This window comes from Plectrocnemia conspersa, unplaced genomic scaffold (assembly GCF_051122295.1).
Source record: "Plectrocnemia conspersa isolate PC_06_02 unplaced genomic scaffold, ASM5112229v1 ptg000009l, whole genome shotgun sequence".
In the NCBI taxonomy this organism is placed as follows: Eukaryota; Metazoa; Arthropoda; class Insecta; order Trichoptera; family Polycentropodidae; genus Plectrocnemia; species Plectrocnemia conspersa.
Genome location: NW_028277173.1, coordinates 26189267 through 26203449, shown reverse-complemented (window position 1 = coordinate 26203449; position 14183 = coordinate 26189267). Strand labels below are relative to the sequence as shown.

The 14183-nt window shown below is 27.0% G+C and overlaps 2 protein-coding genes across 3 annotated transcripts in view; both read left to right on the top strand.

Annotated features, from left to right (window-relative positions):
- LOC148232458 (uncharacterized) overlaps positions 1 to 14183 on the top strand; it is a 238451-nt gene that overhangs the window by 222833 nt on the left and 1435 nt on the right. The window contains exons 1-2 of one of the 2 annotated variants that reach the window (XM_088192905.1): positions 12725 to 13361; positions 13424 to 13845. In XM_088192905.1, the coding sequence (XP_088049031.1) occupies positions 13713 to 13845 (133 nt within the window). In that variant the 5' untranslated portion in view covers positions 12725 to 13361; positions 13424 to 13712. Of the gene's footprint in view, positions 1 to 12724; positions 13362 to 13423; positions 13846 to 14183 lie in introns of those variants that run through there. The other variant, XM_088192906.1, reaches the window with a different exon arrangement.
- Positions 6904 to 14183, top strand: part of AP-1-2beta (adaptor protein complex 1/2, beta subunit) — a 30031-nt gene continuing 22751 nt past the window's right edge. Inside the window, exon 1 of the mRNA XM_088192902.1 lies at positions 6904 to 7869. The gene's annotated coding sequence lies outside the window, so the exon portion shown is untranslated. The remainder of the gene's footprint in view (positions 7870 to 14183) is intronic.

Below are 14183 nucleotides of genomic sequence, written 5' to 3'. Positions count from 1 at the left end.
TAACGCATTGCTCTAACGCCTGTAATGTCACAATAAAAAAATTACAATAAATATTTCTGTAGACCCTACAAATTTTCAGATAATTATTTATTAAGAAAAATTATACACAAAATATACAATAAATAATATAAGGAATTAAAATTAAAATAATATTATTACTGACCGTTCAACATCTAAGTTACTGAATTCAAACTACTTGCAAAATTTAAAAAAGATTCAAAAAATATGTTTTTATGTTCCTGTTGAATATATAATTTTTAAATTTCAATTTAAAATAAACAATTACAAAATTGTTTTATACATTTTTTAACTAAGTTACAATTTTTTTCTAATTTTTAATGGTTCATAAAATTGCATTGAAACGTTTTTTATGTTACTTAATGGGAAATTGGAATAGGAAGTATTTCCATCGAAATCTACCTAATTAAAATACTAATCTAAATTAGCATGTTTAATTTTGAGAAGTCCATAAGTGCAACAATGCCATTTAGGGGCAAAATAATTATCATATAAACTGATTTTGTATTTATATATGTACGTACGCATTGTTACGAGTCGGCCAATGTGGAAATTATAAATGTTATATTAGTGAATTATGTTTATTCATTTTGATTTAATGGAACGGAGGTTATGGAGTTTAGGAATAGGCTATTTGGCACGGGCTTTGTAATAAACAAACATATAAATAAATCTGCTCTGAATCTATAAATAAAAAAATAATTACTAAATTAACAGCAGATTCAAAAATAAGATTAGCGTAGAACCAGATTATACAACATTAGTAAAATAGAGAATAAGATATTATATAATACATAAAAAAACCTACATTACCTAAGAGATCATGTGTTATTAGAAGAATACGAGTAGAAGAGATATGTCTGTTGAATGCTGATCATTTTTGAACCAACATCATTTTATAAACGTAAATACATTTATCACAGCTAACAAACTTAAAATTACCTTCATACACAATAGCTTAGCTTGTAATAATGTTTTTTAACCCTGGTTAGACTGATTAAAGAACACCTGAGACTCATATCAGAATAAGATCAAGTTAAAGACCACAAACAAGAATCTACCATCATTTTTTTTAAAAGGAAAAAATTACAAAATACTCTTTGTGAAGAGGCACTAAAAATAAAACAAGACAAGAAAAAAATGTATGTAATTTTTGTGTTTCATATTAAAACTGTGTATTGGTTAGTTAATTATTTAATCTATGCTAGTATAATATTCTTAATCATGTGTATCCTTAGTGATTTATTTTAAGCCGTGTCTTTTACAGACATATATTATTTTATTAATAAGTGACTGCCACTACCTTATAACTATTTGTTATGAGTACAATATCATAACTAAATAAGATTTTATTTTATCCCTTCCTCTATCTTCAACAATAATTTGTTACAACATTTTCTAAATAAATATTAAAAATTAAGAGATAATATCAAACATTGTCTCGCTCCTCTTACTTTAATTCTCGTTTTTACCTAGAGCAAGCGCAACAATTTAGAGATCCACATATATTTATATAAAGATAATCTATTCCTATAGGTATTATTATGTTTCTAGTGTTCTTCATAAAATCCCTACTCAAAGTTAATAAAACATAAATAATCGTTTTCGTGAATATCGCGACAATGTTATTGTATACTTTGTCATCGATTATTCGTAAAGATATTTTTAAACCAGAACTCATTAAACTAACCATTTGGTGTTCATTGCACTCTTTTGTATTTGACCTTTTTAATATTGTAACAAACGTCAATATTACTCATTCGGGTGATATAACACATTTGTCACAAATTGCATTAAGCAACCTGACTTAAGTCCGAATGACATTAATTTTTAATTAAATCATTATTAAGTATATTCTAGGTACACTGCATATAGTACATATATATATATATATATATATATATATATATATATATATATATATATATATATATATATATATATATATATATATATATATATATATATATATATATATATATATATATATATATATATATATATATATATATATATATATATATATATATATATATATATATACATGTATGGATTTTTAGATTTTCGCGAGTATAATTATTTTTGAAATCTCGGGATTCATCGCGATTTTTGCTTACTTGTATTCTTTATTTCGGCCGTGATTTTCCGGCCATGATCACAAATTATTTGCAACAATTATATTTTTGTTTTTACCGGATTTATTCAACACGTTACTTAGCTTTTTGAGATGTGAGGGCTTTCGTATCGCGCCTTTTCTTACTTGCATCTCGTTTGACGACGTTTCGACTACCGATGCTAGGGTATCATCTTGAGCGTAATTTTGCCCTTATCTCAACTGCTGCAGAGCCTTGAGCTGCGTCATGTTTAATCTTGATCTTGATCTTGTTATTTTTTATATTTCTATTTGTTTGTTACTAAGGGAACAACAAATGCATTAATTTTTAAATTGATTGTTTAAATGAATTTATAATTGTATTTATGTCGTTATAATTTAATTTAGCTTGATTGAAAACCGGTAACTAAGTATACAAAATTGCTTTCGAGTCATTTCTTTTATTTAGTGCATTTTTTTTTTAATTTACATTTTAATTTCTTCTCTATATTTTTTTATAATTGCGTTTTTAATTGTGTCTAAAGTTTCAGTTGTATCAAAGTTAATATAATGATTTATTTGATTTTTCATCAGAGGATTTTATTGCGTTTTTATGTTCTATTTTTTTGTGAAATCCCACGGTTTGTCTGACCAATGTAAATTTTGTCACAATCGTTACAAGAAATTTGGTATACTCCTTCTGATTCGTTCTTAAATTTACCTTTTTATTCGGTAGAATGCTTCCTATTTTATTTTGATATTTAAGAATTGTCCTAACACCTTCTTTTTAAAAGTACTTGTCCTATTTTTTTTTAAATTCGTCGAACATATGGTAAATGTGAAATAACATTAAATTTGTATTTATATCTACTGTTCCGACAATTTTACATATATTTATGCATGGCCGAATAAAAGTGTGTTATGGCCGTGCGTGGTTTTTCTGTATAAATAACCTGAAGGCGCTTCGGCTGTCACGGCGTGTGGTCGTGCGTCAGCAAGGATTCTGAGGATGTAAACTCTGATAATAAAGCATTTTTATAGTTCGAGGCGTTTAATTCCGTCGAGAGACGGTGGTCCTTCGAGAAGAAAAGACGACCATCTCCAAAGGGGAGAGGTCGCAACATCTACTTATATGAAGCCATTTAATTTTAATGACTTTTTGACATTTTTATATTCCTTAATTTTATGTTCATTATCCGAGTTTATTTGCTTTATGAAAAAGGAAAGCTGCTATATATATATATCTACATATCGGCGCTAAATTGTTGGTTTAAATTCAGATTTTTTAATACTTTGTTTCAGAAATGCTCCATGAAAATGTTTGCAATAATTGGTGACAAAGGTAATCCTATGGGTGTTTGTAAATTTTCTTTTGAAATAGCTTCAGATATCGAAATATTTGTAAAAAGTTAAGTTACGTCAAAACTGACCAAAATATCTTCGCCTGATAATTTAATTTTTTTTCTAAAAAGTCATAAAAAAATTAACATAAGATTTCATTTCTTCATTTACATTAGATTAAAGTCGATTTGCTAGAAATTTTGCCAGTTTTTGAGTAGATATGTCAACTGCACTAAGAATATGTCTTAGAGGTTTCGCGCTCAACCCCAGTGGGAGAGCCCTGTTGTTAGCGGAAGCCAGGAAACAGTGAGGCGCGAATTAAATTTTCGTGTTTAGATCACGTCGGTGGATCACCACTTTAGCGCGCGCCTCCCAGGGGGGGGGGCGCTGTGGTGGTGGGAGCTAGGAAACTGTTAGGCATGGATGCTTCATAAATAATATGGTGGTTGTTTTAGCGACAATATGATTGAGTGTGACTATCCTGCGACTATATATGTATATATTTGGTAATCCATAATATCTACGGATTCTGGAATATTTTTGCCGTAGAATAATTTTGTGTTTTAATTTCATTTGTAAAAGTTGTTTTGTTAATAAGTTTCCTAGTTTTGATTGCTGTCTAATTTTTTAAACTTTTCCATTTAGTATTTCTAATATTTTATTTTAATAATCACAGCTGGTAAAATTATTAAACTGTTTTTAATTTCGTAATTTAGATGATTCATTTTTTATTAAATTTGGGATAGTTTCTTTTGCAGCTCAATGAATTTTTTTAACGTCTTGTTGAATAGTTTATTTTATAACATTGTTGAGTTTGAGCCTGCTTCTACGTTAATAAAAAAATTTAAGATTGCTACAGTTTAAATTTGTTGCATTTTCAAATTCTGAATTGTTTGTATAAATTTGATGTTAATATTTTATTTATTCATTTAAACAAACCAATTTGAAAATGAATGCACTTGATGTTCCCTTAGTAACAAACAAACAAAAACATAATAACACAAGATCGAGTCAAAATCAACGCAGCTCAAAGGTCTGCGGCGGTTGAGATAATATCAAAATTACGCCCAAGATGATGACCTCAACATCGGTGGTCGAAACGTCGACAAACGAGATGCGAGTAAGAAAAGGTGCGATACGAAAACCCTCATATCTCAAAAAGCTAACGTGTTGAATAATTCCGGTAACTTAAACAAAAGTTATATATATATATTTTTCTTTCTCTCAGTTACTTGGTACTTAACTTAAGAAAAAATAAGTCTCCCACTCCCACTGGAGGCTTCCTTTAAATAAATAACTAATATATATGTAATATTGTATGTTTAGTTAGGATTAATTATAGTATTATCTTTATATTATCGTATAATAGGTTAGATGGTAATATTTTTGTTAGTGGTTATATTATTGCATATGTTAAGCAGCTGCTTTAATCTATACTTTGCTAAGTATTTTGTGTCGATTCAACTAAAGCTTTTTATTATGCAAGCTTGATATAAACTCTCATGTATTTTTCTATTATGATCATATATTGATTAGTAATATCAAAACATGTTATTTATATTACTCAATCCACACGTTACATATGCGTAGATCAAATACTGTTTAAAAACATAGAAAAACAAACTTATTTACGTAACAGTGCACAATGTCGTAACACTGAGCATAATTAATTTACATTGAATAACATTTCCAAAAATTCTATCATAAATAAACTAAGTGTCTGTACTGCGTTGAACGAGTTAAAGCGAATTTAATTACCATTTTTGACATTAAAATGATACTTAGAGGTCATTTTCGCGATTTTTTAGTAGGGTTTTCAATAATAGAGGTTATTTTTAATAACAATATTGATTTTATTTAAATTATATTTACCTGAAGAATTTTATTAAGATGTGTTTTAAAATAAGATATATTATACTTTTTATCTCTTATATCATCGTATAGTGAAAAGTCCAAAATAAAAAAATTGTAAATGATTCTTATGAATGTTTTCGGCGAGCGGTTTTGACGAATGGTGTACGGGCTTATTCGTATTGTCAATCCATGACATATAATGTACGCTTTTGTGACCCAACAGGTATGTGTTTCTACAGTGTTGCAATTCATTATTAGATATCTTCACGCAAATGAATGAAGATAAACACATTTATATTGAGCAAGACAATGGCATAGAACTCATTAACCGCTTGTTCAAACGAGTTTGAAAAAAACTGTCTTCCCGGTGGATCTGATAAACGTCCATTGTTTATAATTTTAAAAGTCTGTTTTGTAAATTTTGTTAATTAAGACCTCTCAAAAATCCAAATATATAAATTAAATTAAATTAATTTTATACTCACAATTTTTTTAATATGGATATTTATTTATTCAAATAAAAATCTTTTATTTTTAATTATTATTATATATTTTTATCGTAAAGGTATTTTTAAATTTTTAGTGTCACGTTTATTATTTTAATTTAATCTGACACGAAAAATATAGGTATTAAGGTATGTCTTATAACCAAATACTCGTCGATTGTTTAATTTTTTAAATTAAATTTAATACAGCAAAAACATAAGTGCAGCCCTGCACTTGTGTTTTTGCAAGGAAGTTGCAGATTTGTACATTAGTCACTGGTGCTTCGACCGAATGACTGAAAGGTAACTAACCTATTTCAATTATACTTATTAGTTTTGCACCATTGCTATTTCTATAGATGCTGTATGCATTTAAAGAAAATCCTGATTTTCAAATATAATTTCAAAGAAAATATTCAGTATCATATTAGTCCTAAAAAACAGTGTGTATATATTATACAATAATTAAGCAACTTTAAAAAAATAGTTTACATGAAAACTAGTATATTTTTACTTTAAATTAAATGGAAAAAATAATAAAACAAGTGTCTAGAAGTCATTATTTTACACACAAAATTTTTGCAGCTTATAAAATATATTAAAACTTATAAACTATTAAATATTATTTTTTATATAAGGCGCTATTAAATTTTTAATAAATTTCTTTATTACGAATTTGTAATTTTTGCAATTATTAAATTATGGATGTTGACTTTTTTTTAATTGGTTTAACATAAAAAAAAACAGAAAGTGTGCGTGAAATTCGATCAATATTTTCTTACATTGCACAATGGGATAAACGATTGTTAAAAATCGAAATCTCAGAAAATATTCAACATATATTATCTTAATTTGTTAAAAAAAATGTATCTAAAAAATATTAATTTTGTAGTAAAAATAAAAAATAAAATAGTATTACATAACAATGATTTATTATTGATTTTAAACCCGGCTAAATGTTTCTGTTTACGACTAGTAATACATTCTTAAAACAATCAAAGTCATTATATTTATATTTTGTAATTTAAATAGAATAAAGAAACAGCATCATTTTAATATCTTGAAATTTACTGTTTATGCTCAATTACGCTGCGTAACATGAAACTGTTACCTTCTATGATCTATACAAATATAATCATACATAAAACTGTATCATAGTCACAACTACATATCTAAGCTCACTTCAAAGATTCCGCTACCCTTTTTAATCATGATAGTGAATTCAAAGTTCCAGTCTTTCGGAATGTTGGCTGCTCTTTAGAATCGTACGTCTCCAAACACTACAGAGACTTCGTTGTAAAGTTCTCCTCTCATCGTTTCCAAAGTCAAAGTCTCCAATACCATAGCCAAATATCCGGTGGCGATATATAAGTAGGACCTTTTCAAAATATATAATGTTATTCACTTGCCCTATCGTATATTATATTTCATCAAACATTGACAGTATAACGATTCTTTCGTATTTTTTTGAGCTTTATAGGACGTGATGAACCTGAAAAAATAATTGGTTTAAGTTATTGTTATTTTAATAAGAACATATATATGTACACATATTGATTAAGCAAGGTACAAATAAATGTAGCCCTTGTAAAACATTTTCAAGATATTAGAAATTCTCGATTTGTCACTTTTGTAAAAAAAATCAACAAGAAACACTATGTAATCATATATAAATCGTAAGCAATGTCCAAAAGTATGTTTTTTCTCTAGTTTTCTTTTTCTAACCTTTTATTTTTAATGAAACGAAAATGTCATTGAGATGAAAGTTTCGAGATTCTAATTCTTTGGGGTGTGACTTCACAGCCAGTAAGACGCAGGTGGAAACTAATGAGAATTTTATTATTTAAATTTACATATTGCGACAAACTATGAGAAGCTGGCGGAGGGATGAAGTCAATGGAAGATCCTTAGAGTTCTGATTGGTGTGGCGGCGACAGTATAGCGGAGATTGATCTATCTCTGCTGCGGTGCTTGTATGGCCTATCAGGATGTAAGCGTCCATGACCGTATGCTGCCCGCGGGTGTGTCAAATCTGCTCCTTCGAGTGTCTACCTGGTCCTCATTGCCTTATATATTCAGGTCTGTAAAGCTTGCAGCGATCATCCAGCTAATCGTTGCACTCGCTTCTTATAATAACAAAATATTCATACACATTTAGAATGTGACATTTGCTTGATGGATATCTCCGAGGTCAAATTGTGTAACGGGAATATTGTAACCTCACGGTGCTTTTTGTTTTTCAATGATATATTGTTTCCCGTGCCCGTTTCATGACAATGAAATATTCATTCAATGCACCAGAGAATCCTTGCGTGCTATTTATGGGAAATCCATTTTTTTCTAGTCATAACCAGAGCCTTTGTGTAATTTCACTATTTGTGTAATACCACATTTTTATATAATAATAGCGCATTTTTTTTAAATAAAAAATTGAGTGCTGCTGCCGGGGCTCGAACCAGCAACCTCAGAATTATTACTCTGAGACGTTACGGACTACGCTATTCCGTCATTAAAAATGTATATATTAAAATATTTTAAAGTTACTAACTACTTATTCCGTAAAAACACGCCTTAGAAAAAGACATTTTTAATACATATAATTAAACATTTACTAGCAAAACTAAATTAATAAAAATATAGATATAGTTTTTATTAAAAATACACTTAATAATAATACATAAACGACTATTCAACAAAGTTTAAAATAAATACTGATAATCTAATATTCATATTGACAAAAATGTATTTATACTGATAACAACCTATATTAAAATTGTATTTTTTAAGCTATCCATGACATGTATCTTATTTTTAATTATATGCATTTTAAATTTGTTTCTCAATGATTACACATTGACTCTTTTATAAATAGAATTGGATTATAAAAGCAAAAGTATTAATTAAATAAAAAATGTATAGTAAAATAAAATACAATCTATTCGTTATTGTTACAAACATTTAGTGTGATTTTGTGTGAATTAGTTTGTATTTGAATATTTAACAATTCAATACCATGACATTTGCCCTTAATTTTGGTTTGACGACTTAAATTTATTTCAATAATGGTTCATTACGTATTGATAAAAAAAGGGTTTTAATTTAAATTATATAAATATATAGCATGTGTATGTACAAAATAAATCACTAAACTTAAAGATATTTTCAAATAGCATATAAATAAGAATTTAATATAGTTGATCATATTCTGTTTAACAAATATTTAATAATAATTGTATGTAACAAGTACGAAGCAAATTATAAATATTGATAAACTACTCGTAAATATGTTGTACTTTATAAATACAACAACATAATAGTAACTGGCAAATGATATTTGTATTAATTTAATAAGGTAAATTGCCCAGAAGGTTGTTATTACTAGTATTTAATTTATATTCATATATCGCGAAAATATATTACAAAATCGTTTGTTATAGTACATATTTTTAATGAAATAAATTTTTCGTTTATTATGTATCACACTGTTTGTATAAATATTACCGGATACGTCAACACTATCGAAGAAGCTAGCTAACTAATTTACATTGAATACCGTTTCCAAAACAGTTTCCAGAAACGAATTTACCATTTGAACTCTATAAAAGATCAAATATAATATTACGTGTCTATTAAAGAATATTGTTGTTTATTAAATTATTATTTTCAAACACATACACATAGAAATAAAAAACATTTTTTTAAATTATTGATTCTTTAATGTTTTCAGTATCAAAAATTGATACTGAAAACGTCTTACAAAAAAGTAATAAAAAAATTAAAGCTCTTTATTTCTATGTGAATGTGCTAAAAAAAATTGAATAAACAATGATATTGTTTTAAAATCATAAATTTAAAATGTGTTGCTAATCTATAATTGCATTCAAATTTAAAAAATATATATCGTATATTCTTATAAAACTAATTGTCAAGTGTTACCGAAATCTTTCGAATGTTTTTTTTTGGGCATATCTTACAAACAAACTTTTGTGACATAATATGCTAATAAATGCACTAGTGAATCACGATTTAAAGACAATGTCTTATGCAAATTAATCTTGTTTATTTAATCTTTAGGTTCAACAAGGAATTTAATTATACTAATTTAGATCATTTTATTGATATTTTAAATACAGAAGTCAACATTAGCTATTTTACAGTATTAAGTAAGTTTAAAATCAAATTTAATTCAGAACATACATATAAACATTCTTAACTTAGCCTGGACGAAGCGGGGGACGTTAAAACCCCATGTTTTTTCCATATCTTTATGATCAATAATATAAATAAATAATATTTTATTTTATAATGTAATACATTGACATTGTTTTATTCGATTATTTTAGTATTAAATAAAAAGCAGAAAATATTGTTTCGTATGTCCCAAGAATTATAATACTTTTAACAGAATTTATCTATTGTAATGTTGAATAAAACGGCTTAAAGTGGTTTAGCGTTACAAGCAAACAAAGGGAGGTGTTGACACAGACAATAAATTTCCCAATCTTTTTCTTATTGACCTCACTTCGACAAAAAGATAGCCATTTAAGATGTTTATAGAGATAGAAAATAGCTACATTTAATGTATTTGTAAATGTAAGATGAAGTACCGTTAAAAAAAATATATCATTAAGGAATTAGCAACAGTTTTGGGATCTAATCATTCTCCTGCTCGCACAAAGAGCAGTTTTTCTACCTTAAATTAACTAATCATATGCATATAAAATATCTGATTTATTTTGTTTATAGCCTCTATTTGCTTTACTTATTATGCTGCTTAATTATTTTATAGCTTATCTATATGATCTAGGTTTACCTGCTCATTTCAATTCTATCGTCTTTATAATAATTATTTTCACTGTTCGTTTCGATATGTTTTCTTAATCAAAAAGTAAACAGAACTTATAAGGTAGAGATTTTTTTTGCAACACTGCACTTATCATTTTGCATTCCGTCCTCTGTCAGCATTTCCGATGCCGTAACATTATTTTATTTAAGGGCATTAAATGATCGTTTTTATGGTCAATTTGTAAGTGGCAATCCGTAACAAAAACATAACAGTCAGTACAACAAAAATGCACTTGTCGGCAAGTCGTTAATACTAATAACATTTTGGTTTATTGCGCTTTTAACACGTATACGTGTTCCCTATTGCGTATGCAAAGTTCTTTCTCACGAAAAAACTTTGCATTTAGTTTTTCCGATAATTCTTTTCAGAAATTGTAGATTTTTGCTCTTTAGAAACAATTCGTTTATTTTCTATAATCAGTAAACGAATCGTAGCGTTTACATTTTGCCCATATTTGACTTCAGCTATATTTTTTATCTTTAATATATTCTTATTGATACTAATTTGTTCAAAATAACGACGGTTCTATATTCTCATTGGGAGTTGTAAACGAGATTCAATCTTTAAAAGGTAGGCTCATAATCTGTATATTTGAGTCTCTCGCAGTTAATTTATTATTTACATTAATATTCGTCGCTATCTTAAGTAGTTGAATGATGTACTTTTAAGAAATTTGTATTTATACCAGTAAATAATTGATTATTTGGGTAATTTTAAGTTTATTTAAGGCATATTTTATCTAATTAAAAAAATTACATGATATGACGCACATGTTAAATTAAACACCACTGAATAACCCGTACAGTAATTTGCTTAATATAACGCAATTATATGTTTTAATAAGAACATTCTACATAAATAATTTTAAGTTAAGCATTAAAAATGTATTCTCATATTCAATTAAAGTTATAGAGTTTTAAATATTCCATATAAATATTATTATTCAGTAGTAAGTATTTTTAATAAAACTAGTCTTAGTGTGAAACAAAAGTCGCGACGGAAGGACGTCTTCCACTGGTCATCGTCTCACCGATCTGCGCGTTATATAAACATTACATGTCATTATTTAACCATAAAATATAAATATTTATAGCGGCTAATCTTTGTGGCATCTGTATTAAAATTTTAAAACTTGGATCTGTATTAAAATTTTCACTTTCAATATAGCTTTCACGAGCTACAGTAACTGAAATAAATGCTGCAGCTTTAAATATCAAATATTTTTAATTTATTTATGACTTTTTCGTTTCATAATTCATTTAATATTATATTCCCTAGACATAGATTTGTTGCTGAAATAATTAAGCAAACAGTATTTTATTTACCGACCAAAAAAATCTATTCGTTAAATAAATAAATATTACCTGTACTACAAAAACTACTACAGTATTTTTATTAAATATTTTAAAGATATTCTTAAATTAAGTTTAAATAAAAAAGTTATTCAGGATGATTATTTTTAATTAAAATTACAAATGTTTATTAATTATTTTAAAGTTACAATTTAAATGCGCCCGTACAATTTATGCAGTAAATGTATATGACATTAGTAACGCGTTAAACCATCAAATTGTCTCAAAATATTTAAACTATTGGTGTTTTAATGTAACTGCTCGTTGGGATCAGATTAGACGAACGAAAAAAAAACGTCTGTTTACTCATGACTTCAAAAGTGTCTATTTGGCGTTAGCTCCGCTGGATCCAAGTTCAGGTCAATTTATTGTTTTATAAAATGGCGACAATTAAACATCGTTAATTTTTAATATTTAAATGACTCCGCAAGCATACATATTACTAAGTACAGCACCGGTAGATAAACCTGCATATACTATTTATTATTTTATAGTTTTTAGTACATGTATTAGTATTATTATTTACAGTTGTCAGTTCGTAGTATAAATTACTGTTCACTATATTATCATAATAATTTCAATAAAACGACGCACATTTAAAAAAATAAAGGGCGCTAAAAACCTAGCTACACTCTTAAAGTCACATTTAAGAAAAATGCTGGTAAAACTGCAATATCCGATTAAGCTGAAACATTTAATCAGCAACTAATAATATAAAAATTGTAATCAGCACAGTTTCAAATTAGATGACATTTGTGACCAGTGTTACCATAAACAATATATAAATAGGGCAAAATATTCTTACTCGTATATTAAGAGCAGGCCACTCTTAAGATTATGAAAATATTAATAATACTATTAATTTAAAAAGTTAATTTAATAAAAAAAAAAACATTTCATCTAAATCAACTAATACGTTTTTTTATTAAGCCTATATATAACAAGATAAATTAATTAATTAATACGTCAAACTAAATAAAAAAAACTTTATTCTTAGGACGAAACCAAAATTTATTTTTTATAGATATTTGATTGCAGGCAATATTAATATGAAAAAACAATGTTAATAAAACTCTAGCATGTTTTGGGTGAACTACATACAATTTTTTCATGATAGTGTTTTTTTATGACTAAAATTTAATACAATGACACGCTTTTAATAATCCAGTAATACATTTTATAATATTTATTAGAAATCTTACCATTATGATATGGCCGGTATTCGTGATGCGTCATTCTAATATTATATACAATATGCAAACACATATATATTATATATACATTTTAATACACCATTCATTATACGGTTTATATCAGCTCCTCATCGCTATCGCTGAAAACATATTTGTATTTGGCATATACTTTAAAAATATGTAAGTAATTTATTATGTATATTCTTTAACACAAAAGGATATCACGGGTTTTTTTATTCAAGGACAAAGGACAAAATATTTTAAAAGGACAATCCATCTCAAATATAATCTTACACATTTATAACAAAAAATCAACGTATTTTAAATAAACATAAACTACGAATTGTATAAGACAGAAAAAATCAGCGATATAGAATATAATAATTTATTATAAATGCTACGGATAAGCGTGTTCGTACGTATTGACGCATTTATACGTACCTGTCAGGCGTCACGTAACGTACGAAAACGTCAGACACGTCGCAGTACCGTGACTTTTTCTTTATTTTATTTTTTTTTCATCTTTACGAAATGGATAATTATAAATTAATTCAACTCGTACACGAACATGAAAGTTTGTGGTACGTGAAATGTGACAATTACAACAACAGGGAGATGGCACGGCAAATTTGGAAGGACATTGCCAAGAAAATGGGAGTAGATGGTAATTATTTAATTTAATATTTTTTTTATGTAGATATTTTTTTTTTATTCATGTATAAATTATAGATTCAAATGGTATTTTGGCCAAAAAGCTCATATTTTCACTCTACTAGATTTGGCGCTTTATATCATTCTACTAAGCAAAATGCTTCAAAATGGTCTTTTATATACTAGAAGAATGGGGTTGTTAATGTACAAGGAGATAATCTGTAGATTTATATTTAAACACAAGGTATTTGGGATACATCTATCCATTGTTTCAATAACACGTATCTACTTATTTGGAGTTGTGATGATCTTCTTCCAATAATTTAAAAAATATATTTTATAATAATTTTA